Source organism: Erpetoichthys calabaricus, chromosome 3 (genome assembly GCF_900747795.2).
Source record: "Erpetoichthys calabaricus chromosome 3, fErpCal1.3, whole genome shotgun sequence".
NCBI lineage: Eukaryota > Metazoa > Chordata > Cladistia > Polypteriformes > Polypteridae > Erpetoichthys > Erpetoichthys calabaricus.
Window position 1 is genome coordinate 235,302,546 of NC_041396.2, and position 19,739 is coordinate 235,322,284.

At 39.8% G+C, this 19,739-nt stretch overlaps 1 protein-coding gene across 1 annotated transcript in view; it reads right to left on the minus strand.

Moving 5' to 3' along the window:
• The window catches only part of stx7l (syntaxin 7-like), a 197,400-nt gene that overhangs the window by 20,302 nt on the left and 157,359 nt on the right, over nucleotides 1–19,739 (minus strand). The window contains exons 3-4 of the mRNA XM_028797913.2: nucleotides 16,159–16,228; nucleotides 1,553–1,643 (exon numbers count right to left, since the gene is read on the minus strand). Of these exons, the coding sequence (XP_028653746.1) occupies nucleotides 1,553–1,643; nucleotides 16,159–16,228 (161 nt within the window). The remainder of the gene's footprint in view (nucleotides 1–1,552; nucleotides 1,644–16,158; nucleotides 16,229–19,739) is intronic.

Sequence of the window (19,739 nt, forward strand, 5' to 3'; positions counted from 1 at the left end):
TTTTAAGTAAACGTAGCATCACATGAAAAGCCACAATCGAGAAGACGGTGATTTATTTATTTTTATGGTGAAGATTCTAAGGACGCACCCAGTCTTGAGAGACAAAAACTAAGCAAACCGGTAATCAAACAGCAAATAAAGAATGTAATGAAAACAAATGAAATAAGAAAACAATGATACCACCCCTGTTCCCCTTATGGTGATTACACATCAAATACAACAAAGCACAAACAAAACACACACACTAAATCATGAAAAACAGCAACGGATGAAATGTAATGATGAAAATGGATAGTCCAGAGATTCCGCATTGAATGGGAATGTAAAGATAGCCCTACCGCTAGTTCCTGAAATGTTGAAGACCGGTTCAGGAGCGCTCCTTCATTTGCAACGTTGGCCATGAATCCACATGTGTCCTCATATACACAGGCAGATGGCAGACAATCCAGATGCACGAAACGATCCAGGACAAAATGAATAAATATAGGTAACCCAACAGAAGGCAGGCAGAGAGACAGGAACTTGAAACACAAATTACAAAACCTTTTTTTTTAGCTTTTGGTCACCGGCCCCCTTTTTAAAAGCCGCGCTGACATCCTTTGACCAGCACCCTCAGCAGAAGACCAATCAGAGTCACTGCAGTGATTGCTGGGAGTTGCAGTTTCAAATTCTATTGGCTACTTTCACCATCTCACGTTGGTTTTCTCTACAGCTGCTTCCTGTTCTCTCTACAGTACAGTATTGTCACGAAAAAAGCCACAAAAATTGCGGAGGATATTTGCGGTTTCCGCTAACAATTATTAGTTAGGTTCTAAGGAAAAATCCGTGAATAACTGAGGCTGCAAACTCTGAACCGCGACTTTGCGGGGGTCTACTGTATCTATATTATAATATATTTGATTCCTTTGAACTATTTTTCTTTAATTCTAATCTTGCAGCAACACACTTTTTTGTATTTACAAATTAGAAACTGTTAAATGTAGTTTACTCAACTTTCTTCATCTCTTACATATATGAGCTAATGGCATGGTACTGGATAGTCTGGATGAAGATGCATATGGCATCTCCAGAGTATACCAAAAAATTTCAAGACATTTATCCTTTGATAATCTCCGTGAATGACAGGAAAGGAATCTTTCAATTAACATTTTGGGAAAGGAATGAAATTCTCAGAATATATTCCACTTCAATAAGCACTTAAAATGTCCTAATTAAAGTAACAATTGTTCATCATATATATTTCTATTACGTCCTTGCTGATCATTTTTTAACCTCCAGCAACTCTGTGTTTATATAGAGTGCATAACATCTGGTCATTGACATCTTGCATAACAGGGTGATAATAGAACAAAGCTATTTTCAAACGGTTGTCCTTTGTCAAAATATATATTGGTTTTAAAATTCAGGTTCTTAATACATATCTAATTACTTAAACAAACATGACATTTGTAAACTTTCTAAAACTTGGTAATCAGTTCCTTAATGCTGACTTACCTGACTGAAAAAACAAATTAATAAATCCACAGAATAAAAACATGCTTCAATGGCATACCTGATCAGCTGATGATGGCAATGTTCCAAACTGCTTCATGTATTTGTCTGTCTCTTTGGCTAGGTTATTGACATGCTGCCGTTTTTGACGTCTGAAATGTAGATACAAAGAATAATTATTTATATGCCATTTGAAAACTGTTTTTTATAAGATACAAATTGACAGCAACCATCATGTATATTCACCCCACCTCAGATATACTTGATGTTAATTGTACTACTTAACTTATTTTTTGGCAACTGCCAGAAACCTTGACTATATGTGAGAATGGAGATGTAGATTGATCAGTAAATGTTACGTTTAGATTAGACTGAAAAGGAATTCTAAACAAACAGAAGTTTATTTACATAGTTGATTTAAAATGTTTTCTTAAGGGTATTCTTTTTTTATCATCAGAAACATGCAAGGGTCTGCCGTATGACTTTTTGCCAAACCAAAATATTAATCAAGAATTAAAACACATTGTAGCAGGAAATTCAGACGTTTTTATATTTTTTTATTGCTTGTGTGCTAAGTCTCCAGTGAGCTGTCACTATAAGTGGTCTTACAGCTCGGACACTTCTGCAAAAGTGAAGTCATTTTTAAAAGTCATTTTATGACACCATGCATTGAGCAGCATCTGTAGCAATAAATCCAATTAATATAAACACAGTGCTCATGGAAAAAACACAAAAAACCAAAGTGACTGTGGGACTACATCCTTATTAGAAGAGACAGCTCTCTTAATTGAGCATTAATTCTGACTGCAGAGGTGAGTCCAGCTATATCTAGTTAGCATATCTCTCATTCTGGAGGTGCTGATTCCCATCCCAGCCACTTCACACTCAGCTGCGAACCGATCCAGAGAGAGCTGAAGATCACGGCCTGATGAAGCAAACAGGACAACATCATCTGCAAAAAGCAGTGACCCAATCCTGAGTCCACCAAACCGGACCCCCTCAACACACTGGCTGCGCCTAGACATTCTGTCCATAAAAGTTATGAACAGAATCGGTGACAAAGGGCAGCCCTGGCGGAGTCCAACTCTCACTGGAAACGAGTTCGACTTACTGCCGGCAATGCGGACCAAGCTCTGACACTGGTTGTACAGGGACCGAACAGCCCTTATCAGGGGGTCCCGTACCCCATACTCCCAGAGCACCCCCCACAGGATTCCCCGAGGGACACCATCAAACACCTTTTCCAAGTCCCCAAAACACATGTAGACTGGTTGGGCAAACTCCCATGCACCCTCCAGGACTCTGCTAAGGGTGTAGAGCTGGTCCATTGTTCCGCGACCAGGACGAAAACCACACTGTTCATCCTGAATTCGAGGTTCGACTATCCAACGGACCCTCCTCTCCAGAACCCCCGAATAGACTTTTCCAGGGAGGCTGAGGAGTGTGATCCCTCTGTAGTTGGAACACACCCTTCGGTCCCCCTTCTTAAAGAGGGGGACCACCACCCCGGTCTGCCAATCCTGAGGCACTGTCCCTGATGTCCATGTGATGTTGCAGAGACGTGTCAACCAAGACAGCCCTACAACATCCAGAGCCTTGAGGAACACCGGGCGTATCTCATCCACCCCCGGGGCCCTGCCACCAAGGAGTTTTTTGACCACCTCGGTGACCTCAGTCCCAGAGATGGGGGAGCCCACCTCTGAGTCCCCAGGCTCTGCTTCATCATTGGAAGGCATTTTAGTGGGATTGAGGAGGTCTTCGAAGAACTCCCCCCACCGATCCACAACGTCCTAAGTCAAGGTCAGCAGCGCACCATCCCCACCATACACAGTGTTGACACTGCACTGCTTCCCTCTCCTGAGACGTCGGACGGTGGACCAGAATCTCCTTGAAGCCGTCTGAAAGTCATTCCCCATGGCCTCCCCAAACTGCTCCCATGCCCGAGTTTTTGCCTCAGCAACCATCGAAGCCGCATTCCGCTTGGCCTGCCGGTACCTATTAGCTGCCTCCAGAGTCCCACAGGACAAAAGGGACCGGTAGGACTCCTTCTTCAGCTTGACAGCATCCCTCAAGGCTGGTGTCCACCAATGGGTTCGGGGATTGCCGCCACGACAGGCACCGACCACCTAACGGCCACAGCTCCGGTCAGCCGCCTCAACAATAGAGGCTTCGAAACATGGCCCATTCGGACTCAATGTCCTCCACCTCCCTCAGGACGTGGTCGAAGTTCTGCCGGAGGTGGGAGTTGAAGCTACTTCTGACAGGGGGCTCTGCCAGACGTTCCCAGCAGACCCTCGCAACACGTTTGGGCCTATCAGGCCTGACTGGCATCCTCCCCCACCATCGAAGCCAACTCACCACCAGGTGGTGATCAGTTGACAACTCCGCCCCTCTCTTTACCCGAGTGTCCAAGACATGTGGCCGCAAGTCCGACGACACGACCACAAAGTCGATCATTGAACTGAGGCCTAGGGTGTCCTGATGCCAAGTGCATATATGAACACCCCTATGCTTGAACATGGTGTTTGTTATGGACAATCCGTGACAAGCACAGAAGTCCAATAACAAAACACCACTCGGGTTCAGATCGGGGGGGCCATTCCTCCCAATCACGCCCTTCCAGGTCTCACTGTCATTGCCCACGTGAGCATTGAAGTCTCCCAGCAGTACGAGGGAGTCCCCAGAAGGTATGCCCTCTAGCACCCCCTCCAGGGACTCCAAAAAGGGTGGGTATTCCAAACTGCTGTTCGGAGCATACGCACAAACAACAGTTAGGACCCGTCCCCCCACCCGAAGGCGGAGGGAGGCTACCCTCTCGTCCACCGGGGTAAACCCCAATGAACAGGCTCCAAGTCGGGGAGCAATAAGTATGCCCACACCCGCTCGGTGCCTCTCACCGGGGGCAACTCCAGAGTGGTACAGAGTCCAGCCCCTCTCAAGGAGATTGGTTCCAGAGTCCAAGCTGTGCGTCGAGGTGAGTCCGACTATATCTAACCGGAACCTCTCAACCTCGCGCACTAGCTCAGGCTCCTTCCCCTTCAGAGAGGTGACATTCCACATCCCAAGAGCCAGCTTCTGTAGCCAAGGATCGGACCACCAAGGTCCCCGCCTTCGGCCACCACCCAACTCACACTGCACCCGACCTCCTTGGCCCCTCCCATAGGTGGTGAGCCCATGGGAAGTAGATCTAAGATGCAAAATTTTGAACTGAAATAACATTGCAAATATTAAAGAAAAATTAAGAAGAAAGAAAATACAGAAAAGCCACATATGATAATGTGTGTATTCTAGAGTATTTGTATAAAATGTCATTCAACATGTAACCCCTTGTTTAGAACTTAAGAAGAATGCCCAAGAAGGCTCACCAACCCTCTCCGTTTAATTCCTCCAAAAACGTTCAAGTCTAGTTCTGAAGGTTCATAAACTTAAAATGTCTACCACACTGCTTAGTAACTTATTCCATGTGTCTGTGGTTCTTTGTAAGTTACCAACTTACTAAGTCTCTGTGTTCTTGTGGAATTCATTTTAAAGTGTCTTGATTTATTTATTATGTTCATAATTTAAACAATTTAATCATGTCACCTCTTAATCTCCTTTTGATTAAACTGAAAAGGTTCAACTCTTTTAAAATTTCCTCATAACTCATCCCCTACAGTCCTAAAATCAGCCTGGTCACTCTTCTCTAGACATTTTGTAGTGCTACTCCAGGTGAGGCATCAACTTAAACAAAAACGTTTTTGACTTGTACTATACACAATGTGCTATATAACCTAACATTCTGCTAACCTCCCTAATGGTTTCTGAAAACTGTCTGGAAGTTGATAGTAACAAGTCTATTACGACTCTTAAATCCTTTTCATAAGCATATTTTCAAATTTCAGACCTCCCTTTGTGTGTTCAAATATAACATTTTAACTTCCTGAATGTAATACTTTACATTAAATTTTATCTGCCACAAATCTGCACAAGCCTGTCTGTGTGGATGTCCTTCTGTAATGATTTAGTGTATTCTGGAATATCTGCCAATCTACCCAGTTTAGTGTCATCTTCAAACTTAACCATCTTGTTACTTATACTGTATTCCTATCCAAATCATTAATATATACTAAAAATAGTAGTGGCTCTGGCATTAACCCCTGGGACACCACTCACTTCTGAAAAGGTTCCTTGTACCACAATCCTCTGCTTCCTGTGTTTTAGCCAATTCTGCATCTTTCTCCACACTACCACTTCTTTTAGTTTCATGCCCAACCTCATGGTATACCTTACCAAATGCTTTTTGAAACTCAAGATAAATAATATCATATGCACCATTTCCAACATGTTAGTAAAACACAACCTCCCCCCTCTAAACCCATGCTGACTGTTCCCTAGAACTGCTGTTCTTGCCATGTGTTGCTCAATCCTTTCCTTAATAATTCCTTCCAATAATTTACATGGAATGGGATAATATTTGGGGCAGCACAGTGGGTATCGCTGCTGCCTCGCAGTAAGGAGACCTGGATTCGCTTCCCGGGTGTTCCCTGCGTGGAGTTTGCATGTTCTCCCTGTGTCTGCATGGGTTTCATCCGGGTGCTCCGGTTTCCTCCCACAGTCCAAAAGCATGCAGGTTAGGTGCATTGGCGATTCTAAATTGTCCCTAGTGCGTGCTTGGTGTGTGGGTGTGTGAGTGTGTGTGCGCCCTGCGGTGGGCTGGTACCCTGCCCAGGGTTTGTTTCCTGCCTTGCGCCCTGGGTTGGCTGGGACTGGCTCCAGCAGACCCCCGTGACCCTGCAGTTAGGATATAGCGGGTTGGATAATGGATGGAATAATATTTGTCATTTTCTAGTTTTTTGGAATCTCCCCAGTGCACAGCGACTTCCTAAAAACATGTGTCAAGGGTTTGTATGTGTACCCACTAACCTCCTTAAGCACTTGAGAATAAATATTATCTGGTCCTGGTGATTTGTTTGATTTAAGCCTATTTAATCAAAGAACTAAATTTCCCTCTACAGTTTCCAAATCACTCAATACCTCCTTAGTTTAGTCTTTGTTTTTGAAAAGAATAGTTTTACAATTTTAGACGTCTGTTTACCTCAACTAATCTGGCAAACAATTCACCTCCCTGAAATGCACCACACTTTAATAGTGTAGCCTATGAGATGACCTAACCAAAGTTTATAGTATCTTTCAATGTGGTGGAACAGTCACAGTAAAGCCAAGCCTTAAATGGATGTATTGCAAAAGGTACAGGTCAAGAAGTTAGAAACCTAACTGTGACCAATGACAGGTTATGCCTTATATATGTTACTTTTACCATTCAATATATATTTTTAAATAAGGCTGTTAACTTTGATCCACTTGTTAGCCTGATTTGTAAATAGAATTACGTCACAATGTTCATTTTAATGTTTAGAAATATGAGTGGGATGGGACAGGTTGAAACCCAACCAGGAAGATAATGAGACTTTGAATTCATTAACTGTATACCAAAAATTAAAACAGAATATTTCACTTTAGATGATGAAATATTCATAGGTGCAGTACATTTCCAAACCAAAAGGAAATTCAGAATAACAAGTGAAAAAAAAATCTTTCTAAATGAAACCCTAGAAAAATGGGTTTGGAATAAGTTATTTCTTAGCCTGAAAAACATTTGAAAACATTTTTAAAAAAGTGTAGGAATAATGAGAACTCAGATGGTGCATTATTTTAAAATAAAAATATTATCTGTGTAGAGCTCAACATGTCACGTTTGGATTGGATCACAGTGTTACATTAATGTGTTTAAACCACCATGATAGGTTCTGCACCCCCTTACAGTATATTCATTCATTTTTTCACAAACACATTTCCCAAAAACCGATATTTTAATGCAAATAACAAACCTCAGTTTCATTGACAGCTTATCACAGAACACATTCACAAAGCACCAGACAAATTATAGTTATCTAAAATGACTAAAGTCTTAAAGATGTGAACGGTAAACTGGAATACCCAGGGGAAAAAAACCACACACACACACACATAGATGAAACGGATATGCAAGGTCCACACATATAATGTGTGGTCTGAAATTTGAAATTGGGACTCTAGAGCTGTAAGTAATCTGGTATTAAACACCCAAATATATAATGTTTAAAAAACTGAAAAACCCCAGAGCCTTCAGTTTTCTCATAAATTTACATTTATTTTACAGTTACATTTTCTGTAACATTTTTATCTAAATAGTTAATTCAGATTAGGATAACCAAAGCTTTGAGGTAAGGCAGTTACTTCTCGTAAAGAAAACAGAAGTTTAGAAGTTAAGAAGACAGAAGTTTCAACATAAGGTAGTAATACTCGCTGATCATGGTGCCAGAGATTGGAGACATATTCCTTGTTAAACAGGACATGCAAATAAAAATTTCACTATATTCAGTGATTGTGACAATACTGACTCCTTGAAACTCTGAACCTATTACACTTTTTCCAGTGGTTAATTCAAACCAAACAGCATCAGGAACAAGACATAAAGTTTCACAGCGCTCCATTGTAAGCACTTGGTGTTTTTGATTCTCCAGTGGAGACTGGGTTAAATATGGAACCTAAATCTTTAGGTTTGTGAGATGACAGCATTAACTACAACCCTAGCATTGGCTGAAATATATTTTTTTAAACTGAATTATATTATACTTTGCACAAACTGTTAGTGTTTTTTGCTTATGGCTCAGATATCTCCAAAGTTACCTTAGATCATCTAAAGATTCAATCTTTAAAATAAACTGGTTGAATCTGGAGATGCTGTTTAAATGTTCATCGCAAATGAAGAGTATGTTTTCAAGAATGAATATTAATAAAAATTTAGGAAAGTTGTGCAGACTTCTTGCACATCTATATATATAAAATCCCTATGTGCGTCCAGATGTCCGTGTGTGGGTGTCTTCTGGTGAAGTGCGCATGCGCAGGGCACGGTGCTATGCGCGATATTACTGTCAGAGAAAGTTAGAGGCGTTTTACGGAAATACAAACCAGTATTACTGCGAGAGAAAATTAAAGGTACACAATACAGTGACGCATATTACAGCCACATACAAGCCAGTATTACTGTCAGAGGAGATTAAAGGCATATTACCGACGCGCACGCCTGTATTACTGCCAGAGAAAATTAAAGGTATATTATGGATGTACGGACGTATATTACGGACATACAAGCCAGCGGACGTACAAGATGGTATCCTTCAATAAGGGCGCGCACAGGCATCCTTCAATAAGGGCGCGCACAAAAAGGCGAGACTCAAAAGGACAACCTCAATTGGGCGCAGCATATAAAGGCGCGCGTAAATAAAGATCTGCACCTGTTGCTCTTCACATATTCCAGAGCCATTTGAACTAAATTATCTACGCGCCCTTATTGAATAGAGCCGTACAAGACAGTATTACTGTCACAGAAAATTAAAGACACACAATAGACGGTGGCAGCCCACGAAGAACGGTCAGCTCAGCAAGTAAACATCAACAAAAGAAAGGCTGAAAGAAAGAAAAATACGACCAACAAAAAGAATTAGGTCAAAGTCCCTTGCCATTTAATATAGACTGTTCCTACTAATGTTTATGCACTACTGTTCTAGCGCCCGTTATTGTAACGGGCTGAATGACTAGTATTTAAAGAAATATGTTGCTAAAAGATTTTGTTTTAGGCATAATTGTTCAAAGCATGCAAACATATTGTTAATATATAGAGGTGTAGAGGTTCAGATACTGAGTGACTTTGATTAATTAAATAAGGATAAGTTTGTTTGTTTTTTTTTTTCCCCACAAGTATGGTATATCTAACTCTCCACATAAAATTATGCTCAAAAGTGAAGCATTTTTTATGTATTTTAAAAAATATCTACACTATTCATGAGTTTTAAAATGGAGGTGATAGGGCTGAGGTCCTAGAATGAAAACAAAAGCCTTTAGCCTTACCAAATATGTCCAGTTTGAAGAAGCAAATATTGTGACAACGAGATTATGTCTTGGAGGAGCAAGTCGTCTATGAGGGCTACATTTGCAGTAGATGCCATCTGATCCAGCACTTCAAGCTCACGGTCGCCGTACTGGAGGAGGAGTTGGCTTGGCCTGTGTTGTAGTAGAGAATTGGTGGACCCGGCCCAGGTGTCCTTTAGAGAGATAGTGTGCACCCTAACGTGGCGTGGGAGGAGATCCCTGACCAGACAGGTAGAGACAGGGGGCATTACTGTCCGGGGCCATCACCCCCAGAATTACAAGTGTCAAACTGTTTTTAGGTTCTTGCAGAGCTGGTCAGTGTCTCTGATGATTCTGAGGTGGTAGGCAAGGATAAGGAGACTCAACGGGGCACCTCAAAATCAATTCCCAGAAAGAGGGATGTAGTGATAGTTGGGGACCCAATCATTAGGGGGATTGAAGCTCAGGTTTCCTCCAGAAAACCAGAGTCTTGCACGGTGAGTTGCCATACGAGTGCACAGGTGGGAGACCTCCCTGGAAGGGTGCATAGGCTTTCGACCAGGATGGGGGTGGATCCAGTTGTCACTGTCCATGTTGGAACAAATGACATACATAAGTGTGGTCTGCCAGTTCTGCAATCCAAATTCAAAGAGTTAGGTGCCAGGCTGAGAAACAGAACTGACAAGGTAGCCTTCTCTGAAGTTCTGCCTATGCCACGCACCAGTCTAGGTAAGATTGAGAAGATTGAAAGGCTTAATGCGTGGCTCAAATCTTGGTGCAGGGTAGAAGGGTATAGGTTTATGGGGCATCAGGACTCCTTTTAGAACATATGGGACCTGTTCCGCTGTGATGGATTACATCTGAACTGGAAGGGCACCAATGTATTGGGTAGGTGTATGACTAGGTTAGTTGAACATTGTGTAAACTAGGGAATGGGGGGTGGGCAGGGAGTTTAGGACAGGCCTGGTTTAGAACTATACATTTCTACAGTGTAGAAATAAAAATCCATAGTAATGTAAATTTTAACCCAACATTTAAATACAGAAGGAGTAACACGTTAAAAAAGCTTGCCTTGAATGCTAGAAGTATCAAAAATAAGGCAAGTGAGTTAGAGTTGTATGTAGCATAATTATGTCATAATTATGATATTATAGCAATAACAGAAATCTGGTTAAATAACAAAGATTGATGAATATAACATAGAGGGATACAGAATTTTAAAGAAGGATAGATGAAATGAAGAGGAGTTGGGGTTGCTGTTTATGTCAACCAGAATTTAAATGCAAGTCCTCTTCAGATGAACAACGAGCCCTATCTTAGTGAGGACATGTGGCTTTGAATAGAAAGCATTCAGGAAAAGGACTTTTTTAGGAGTGTGTTATAGATCACCCAATGCAGGCAGTTAATTTTAACATACACATCCTTTTAATAATATTAAAAAGGCCATCTTACAGGGGAATATTATAGTCAAACCTTGCAAAAAGCACAGCACAAGAAGAGGAGTTTTTTGAAGTAATCAGTGAATGTTTTTTAACATAGTATGTTAAAGCACCAATGAGTGGTGAAGCCTGTTTGGAATTATTATTTTGTAATAGTCAGGCTAGAATTGAGGGTGTAGAGATGATTGAACCACTAGGGTCAAGTGACTATAATATAATACAACTCTCAGTGTTTTGTAAGAATGCAGATGCAAAGACTAAAATTGTTAAGTTTAACTTTGGTAGAGCAAATTTTGAGCAGATGCAACAAAGACTAAGGGGGATAGACTGGGATAAGCTTTTAAAGGTAGAGGCAGTCAAGGTGCAGTGGAACAGATTTAAAAATATTTTACATGTATTGCTGGACAGGTACATACCTAAATTTGGAACTAATAAGAGATTTTAAAAAGTTCTGCAGTGGGTTAATAAAGAGTTAAAAAAAGAAGCTGAAAAGGAATAAAACAGCTGCATAAAGCTTATAAGACTAATAACTCCATGGTGAATCATAGGGCATATGAGAACATGGGGGAAACAATTAAGAAGAATATTAGGAAGGTTAAAACACGAGGACACAGTTGGAAACTTGTTAAGGGTAAATTTCGCACAAACATTAGGAAGGTTTTCTTTATATAGACAACCATAGACACTTGAAATAAGCTACCAAGTAGCATGGCAGATAGTAAGACTTTAGGGACTTTCAAAACTAGACTTAATGTTTTTTAGAAGAATCAAGTGGATAGGATTGGCGAGTTTTGTTGGGCTGAATGGTCTGTTCTCGTCTGATTGTTCTAATATTCTAAAAAAAAGTAAATTAGAGAGTAATATATTTTAATACTGATTCTTGGTACTCTTTTCTTGAGGTAAAGATATGTGTACTGTTTGCTTATCTGCTTGCAGTGGCAGTCATAGATGGAGGTTTCACATTTACCCAAGTCACAATTCCAATTCAGCAAATTTCCATAGCCTTAGGCTGCATATTATCTTACTTTTGTCTCTGTAGTGATTTTTCTTTGTTGCATTCTGCCATAGCTTTTAACAAATGATACATGCATCTGTATGATTTACAACATACACCAGCACTGGTGGCATATGCATACTCAAATCATATTATTTTCCAATGCCATATAAACTCAAATCATCAGATCATAACAATCCCATAAAAAAAAAACAAAAAAAAAAAACTCTGAGGAACCTACTCCCCAGGCTAAAATATAAAGACTTAGGGTAGTCCCTCAGCAGTGGAAACTGCCATAAAACACAAGAGACACAAGAAATCTTACACACTGATACATACTGCATAAATTCTAAATAATAAATAAACATAATAATAACAAAAATCACATAAAAACAAAAAACATAAAAATAAGAATTCAAAAACAACGAAGATTACGGTAAGGAAGATATACATAAGCTCTTTAACATTACTCTTTTTCTGCATCTGAACAATTCAATAGCATCTCCAGGTTTGGAATGCTCCAGACATATTTTCATAAAGTGGAGACATTTTCTGATTGAAGTGAACATATTTGGTAATTTTACGGCTTTTGCTTCATGTTTCCTCTACTGCCACATAGACTGCAATTGTAAACATAATAAGTGCAAAATTTGAAGGAGGGCTACAGATTAATCAGTGATAAAAAAATTTGGTTGTTAGAAACTATGGTGAACAGGTAAGAAAAAGAAATATTATCTAAAACAGATGCAGAAACCTCCAAGTGTCTGACAAGTTGAAATTATTGATGGAGTTTTATTTATTGTAGCTAGATTACCTACCTAAAGCAGGATTACACACACAGTTAATATCTTCTGCCATTATAAATTTATGAGTGCTCATATTGAGAAATAAAGCAAGAACACTAACTCTATGATATTGTAACTCTAAAATATTGATCACCCAAGCTACATGCATTCGTGCTAGAGTAGGCTGAATTAATTTAGTTTTGTTTAGTTTTCCTACTACTATAATATAGAACCCTTCATCATCATCACACGTTTTCATATTAGCAAAAAAAGGAATCATCTGATGAATCAAGTTTCAGTTCTGGTTGATAGTGATAAACCTAACTAGTAATGAACAAAGCCAATCTCAAAAAAATGTAATTAACAGCGAAACTCTATGTTTATGTTTAGCAAAAAATAAAAAATAAATCACAGAACAGATTGTGTTTCAATTCCAGCAAAATTTGTACCTCTGAGGCTAAGGATCTGTGCTGGTATCCAGAAGGTTGCTGGTTCGATTCCCCGTCACTGCCAAAAGAGATCCTACTCTGCTGGGCCCTTGAGCAAGACCCTTGACCTGTAATTGCTCCAGGGGTGCTGTACAATGGCTGACCCTGTGCTCTGACCCCAAGGGGTATGCGAAAACTAACAAATTCCTAATACAAGAAATTGTATAAGTGTGAAATAAAGAACAAAAAAAAAAAATTAATGATTCTACAGTTAATTTAGTGAACTCTTTCAGATTTGTGCTTGCAACTATCATATACACTCAGCTGGGACATTAACACCACTTTCATCACTAAGAAGGCTCAGCAGCGGACGTTTTTACATCAGCTAAAGAAAATAAATTCTTCCCAGCCCATCATAGTACAATTCTACAAAGTCATTGAAAGTGTGATCACATTCTCCATTGTTGTCTGGTTTGGTTCAGCAACTGTCCACTTTAAAAATAAATTAAAGTGTGTTGGGAGGTCTGCTGAAAAAATAATTGGCTGTGCTCTTCCATCTGTTGCAGACCTGTATGTGTTATAAACCACGTCAAGAGTCACCACTGTCTTACCCAGGCCACCACTTGTTCCAAAAACTCCCCTCTGGTAAATGGTTTAGGTCAATTAAAACTAAAACTAACAGACATCTAAACTATTTAGCTGTATCTTCCAAAGAAACATGTGGCATGTTTTAATGAAAGTGACTTTTCATTAAAGTTTAGTGAAAGTTGCCTGCCATTTGCTGACAACAGAACATCTGTGACTGACACTCAATTATGGACAATGAAATCCACATAATGAGTCATTAACAGTGATGAGACATTGGTATTTGTTCTCAGTTATAGAAGGAAAAGCTGACTAATGAAGGAAATGACCAAAGAATTCCAGAGATTCCAACGCCAGAAGTGAAGGATACTTGCACAAGTCAATGCCTATGCTTCTAACCAAATGCACGACTGTATGGTTTTAAATGATAAATAATAGATAACACAGCACCTGCATGCTGGCCTGTACATTATCTACAAAGACTAGTGTAGTGAAAATCAAAATTAAAATGACAAAAACTAGCTTGGTTTTTCTTTCATCATTTTTGTTTAGTTCTAGTTTTCAAGCAGTTTTTTGTTTTTAGTTTGGTTTTAGTTAATGAAATTATTATTTTTATCTTTAATGATATATTTCATTTTAGTTGTGCATTAAGTACTGTGAGTACTGTGATTCCAGTTCTGTTTAAATGAGCTTTCTGCACTATGACTACTGTAGATCTGACTTTAATGAACTCAGATTTTTCTTTTCAGTTCATGTCTGAAATTTTTTAACATTACAGCTTCATCAATATGATTTGATTTCTATACATTAAAGTAAAATTTTCTTGACAGAATAAGTTTTTTTTTTATTTTAACTGTTAATATTTTCAATAGAATTTTACAATTTTTTTTTCCAACCTTTGAAATTTAGTAGGTTTCAGGCCCGAGGAGAGGGGGGCACAGCCGATACATTTTTATTATAATTTTAACATCTGTTTATTTAATTAATTTAATTTTTATTGTGTTTTTTAAAATTTTGAAAGTCTGTTTAGTTTCAAAATTAAAAAGGCACGTGGGTCACAGGGTACTTAGCAGCGGTCAACAATTTACGACGTAAGAGACATTCATGAAGGCCGCCCTGGGAGAGAAGTCACGTGGTCTACAAGAGTATTCCCTGCTCGGTGGGAAGTGACGAGGAGGAGGGGGTTCCGGGTGCAGTGAGAAGAGAGTCATCAGCCGGTAAAAAGTACGTCAAGTAGTCGCCGCGTTCTGAGAAAGGGAAAGCGGACTAAGTGAACTGTTGTGAACAGCCGAGAGACTAAACAAGTGCCGAAGGAGCATAATATAAAGAAACATCATGAAATTCGATATGTGTCGTTATCTCGAGAAGGATATGTCCTTATAAACTAAGACAAAGGATGGTGCGAGAACTTTCGCATACAAGATTGTGAAGCGTTGAGTGAGTGCAAAGCAATAGAAGGCCTATACATACTTATCGAAATGTATCAATGTAATCTACGATTATTAGAAATAAATAATAATATACACACATACATGTGTGTAGAATTTTGTATAAGGGCCCACACACCGTCATTGCACAGGGGCCTGGATTTTCTCTCGGCAGCCCTGGTTTCAGTTTTGAAGCCTTGCAACCACTACATTTTTCAGAATAACAATATTGGCTTAGAACAAGAATTACTCTCCCTTCCCTAATGAGTTTTTAAAGTTCATTGACATCACTTTGTGATGGTGCTTACTTGAAGAGCCACTGTATAAAACAGGAACAGGTTAAACAGGGTGGTCATTGTCTTGACTGCCAAGTGACAAAACAGTAATGAAAAAAGGCATTGGGCAGTAAATAAAAGCCATTTGGAAATGCATCGTGAAATAAAAATGGTCTTAAAAGATAATGCCATTGTGAAATAAAAACTTTAATAATAATAATTTTGTATTTTATAATTGTTAGATGACTTTTATTTAATTGCACATTTTTTCACAATTTAATTACTCATATATACACATGGCTGTAGCTTGCTATGCAATTATTTATTTCATAATTGGCACTTTATTTTATTTTGGCACACATGGTATAGATATAAATAAATGAATAAATAAAATAATTAAAATAATTATGGCACTACTTAAGTTTAATTCATTCAACAAGGAGACTAGGGTTCATATCCTGGGTACTCTGTGCGTGGAGTTTGCATGTGTTTCCAAAGTCTATGTGGGTTTCCTCAAGGACCTCTGGTTTCCTAGCAAAGTCCATATACATGCAGGTTGCATGGACTGGCGATTAGTAAATTGGCCCCTGATGTGTGGGTGTCTGTAAGTTCACCTTGCAATGGGCTGGTGCCCTGTCCTAAGATTGTTCCTGCCTTGTGCCTGATGTTTATTGGGACAGACTCCAGCTTCCCCACACCCTTGCTGTGGATAAATGGGGTTTGTAAATAAATAGAAAATACAAATAACATTTGCTGTGATTTAATACTGCTACCTTCTGACAAATAAGAACAAATAAAAACTTACAGCTGTTGACGCAGCTCATTCGTATCCTGTGCAGTTCCAAGTTGGTTCACAATCCTTTGAATTTCAGCAGCTAAAAGAACAGAAGTCAGACACCTATAAGTTTTTTTAGTAAATAAGCTCAGCTATTTCACATAGTAATGATACAGAAAAATGAAGAAAGACAAAAAAAGCACATACAAAAAAGATCAACAAATGGGGCCGGAGTCCACTGCAGGGCACACTAATGCACAAACCCACATATGTTCATAGAAAGTCATCTTAAGGCAGCTTAGCAGTCAATTCCAATTAATAGTAAATTTAAAGAGAAAAACCTGGAGCTGTAGAAAGTATATAACTGGATAGAGCCATTGGAACCCTAGCCCAGTCATTGCCTCTGCAGAGGCTGCATGTTTTTCCCATGTCACTTTGGGTTTCACCCAGGTTAACTGAATGCTTCAAATTCACCTGGTAAGAATGAGTGTGATTGTACGGCTGAATATGACCCAGATGACTCTTGCATAAAGCGTTTTAAAGTAATAGGTGTACCATATGTTCTTATATGGCCAGCTTTCAGAATCACAACATAAAACTTTATTTCTACTTAGAATAGTCAACCTGTATGCAGAGGTTTTAAGATAATGTCCACATTTGACTAGTAAATCTGTCCGATTGTGATGCCAAAGTGTGGCGATGTGTTGCATGCTGGTTACATGTGAATTCATTGTACTCTGTATATGGAGCAATACACTTGGACATGAACATGATACACTGTAAACTCTAATAGTTCATTTTACTAAGTATGTTAAGCTTTGATTTAAAAAAAATATTTTTGATGTTGGTGTTTTAAGTTGTACTAATATGCAACAATTTTTTGTGGTTAAAACAATTTTTTCTTTAGCTTACTTCAAGTTCAAAACATAATAAGTGTATTAAGGGGACCTACAGGTAAAAACTTCAAGTGCTATAATGTAAAACAAGATGTTTTCAGCAGCTCTCAAGACCACCACCCAAGTCATTAATTACATTTCTTACTGATGGTGATGATTATGGGCTTGTGTTGAGTTTTTAGAATTTAAAGTCTGTGCGATGCATATACAGATGACTCTGTTGTATGCTTATTTTGTTTTAAACAAATACATAACACAGCATGTTGAATTTACAATATTTTATCATATCCAAGAAAACCTACAACATTTTGAGATGAAACTGGTTACATTTTTGTTTTTCCATTTGGTGCACAGCCAAGTGAAGAGATTTGTTCATGGTTAACAATCTCAGTAGTGGGAGTTGAACCCACAACCTCAGGGTCTGAAGTCCAAAACTTAAACCACTACTTTGCAGACACAAATGTATTATGCGTGTACTTTACTTATTTCAGTTAATGAATCTTAAGTCTTGTTAAATGAATTTACAAATGAGGTTGAAATAAAGTACTATCGGGCGGCACGGTGGCGCAGTGGGTAGTGCTACTGCCTCGCAGTTGGGAGACCGGGGGACCTGGGTTCGCTTCCTGGGTCCTCCCTGCATGGAGTTTGCATGTTCTCCCCGTGTCTGCGTGGGTTTCCTCCCACAGTCCAAAGACATGCAGGTTATGTGGATTGGCGATTCTAAATTGGCCCTAGTTTGTGTGTGTCCTGCCCGGGATTGGTTCCTGCCTTGTGCCCTGTGTTGGCTGGGATTGGCTCCAGCAGACCCCCGTGACCCTGTGTTTGGATTCAGCGGGTTGGAAAATGGATGGATGGATAAACTACTATCAAGGAACATTCAAATAGTTGTGATAACTTGCTTACTTGGTTTGTGAAACATCAAAATAATAAGATGATAAATTTTTCTTCAATGTTTACATGCACCTTGGTAACCTGGTTTATCACAGAAACCTAGTTTCTAAAATGCAGTGTAAACTTTTAAGCCAGTTATAGAAACTGTGTTGTTGACTTCTGAGAAACCTGGTTAACAGAGGCAGATTTCTCCAAGAATAACTCAATTATGTGACCATGTAAACTCTTAACTTTACTTTTAAGGATTTTGTAGTCTGTGCATGTATTTGCATCGCACATGCTTTCAGCAGTCACGGGTAGAAGCATCCACAAAATAAATTTCCAGAGGCAAATGTTTGGGCAGTCTCATTATTCCTTCTCTTGACCAAAATAATCTGTCTTAATGTTTAAGAAATCTGCAAATTTATGCTGAGGTGAACGTACTATGCTAAACTCAGCAACACAATCTAAGGAGCAGTAGGGTAATATGTTAAAAATAACGTGTTATGAAATCAGATTACTTTTTAAAGTAACGAATAACCTAAAATATTGCTTATTGAAGTAAAAGTACCGGCATTATTATTATTCCATCAGCTGATGTGACTGATTCATGAAGCTGTAATCCATCATGAAACAAAAACCTAAAGGCCACACAATGATCTTAAGTCCGGCTATACAACCTTCATGAGTTTTGCCTAAGGGATAGGGTCATGTTATTGGTTCCAACATCCCACTCGAAGCTCCTGGCCCACTGGCAAGGGCCTTTGAAGTCTGCAAGTGGAAGGGCCTTATGGACTATCTAGTGTATCAGCTGAACTGGCATCTGGAAGAGTGGGTATACCACTCAAATCTTTTGAAGTCATGGCAAGACCACGACTCTGGCAGCACCACTCCCATGGCATTGGTCCTGATGGATGGCAACAAATAAATTATGGGGACACCCTTATGCCTAGGCAGAGAAAGGAACTAGAGGCCATCATAGCCTCATTATCAGGGAGTTCCTGTTTTGGTGGAATTAGAGATACAACAGATGCTGGGCCTCTGCATTATAGTCTAGTCACAGTCCATAGTCCAATCCAAATGACACTGTGCCCAAGCCAGATGGAAGCTGGCAATTCTGCAACAACTTCTGTTGGCTAAACCAAGTCTCCTGGTTTGACACTTACCTTATGCCGTGGGTGGACAACCTCCTGGAATGCCTCAGAGGCGCCTGGTACTTATCTGCCCTCAATATAACTAGAAGGAAGGCTACTGGCAGATTCTCCTGATGAACTCGGCTAAAGATAAGACTGCGTTCATCACCCTTGCAGCCACTGGCAGTATTGCATCCTCCCATTTTTACTGTATGGGGCTCCAGTGATGTTCCAGCATCTGGTGAATAGTACGGCCCCACAATGCCTATAGTGTTGCTTAAATCGATGACGTTGTCATCCATTCTGGTACCTGGAAGAAGCATTTATAGCATGTGTTGGCCGTCTTCCCACCCTACATGATTCCTGCTTGTGGATCAACCCCAAGAAATGGCTAAATATTTAGGTTACGTTGTTGGCAGAGGACATGTCAAACTGCAGTGGTCCAAAGTTGCAGCCATTCGGGATTACCAGGGTGTGACCGGTGATTCATACCCCAGTTTCAGAGAGTGTGACACCTTTGATAGCCCTCACAGGAAAGAAGGCTGCCAACATGGTGGCATGGAACCCTGATGTCAAGGCGGCATTCTTGATGGTTCCTCAGCCTCCAGCCTTACAAGTAGATGATGCTCCATTGGCAGGGGCAATACAGATGCCCTATCCTGGGCCACTCCTGGATGGGTCTCACGCATATGCGTCTCAGGATCACCATCCA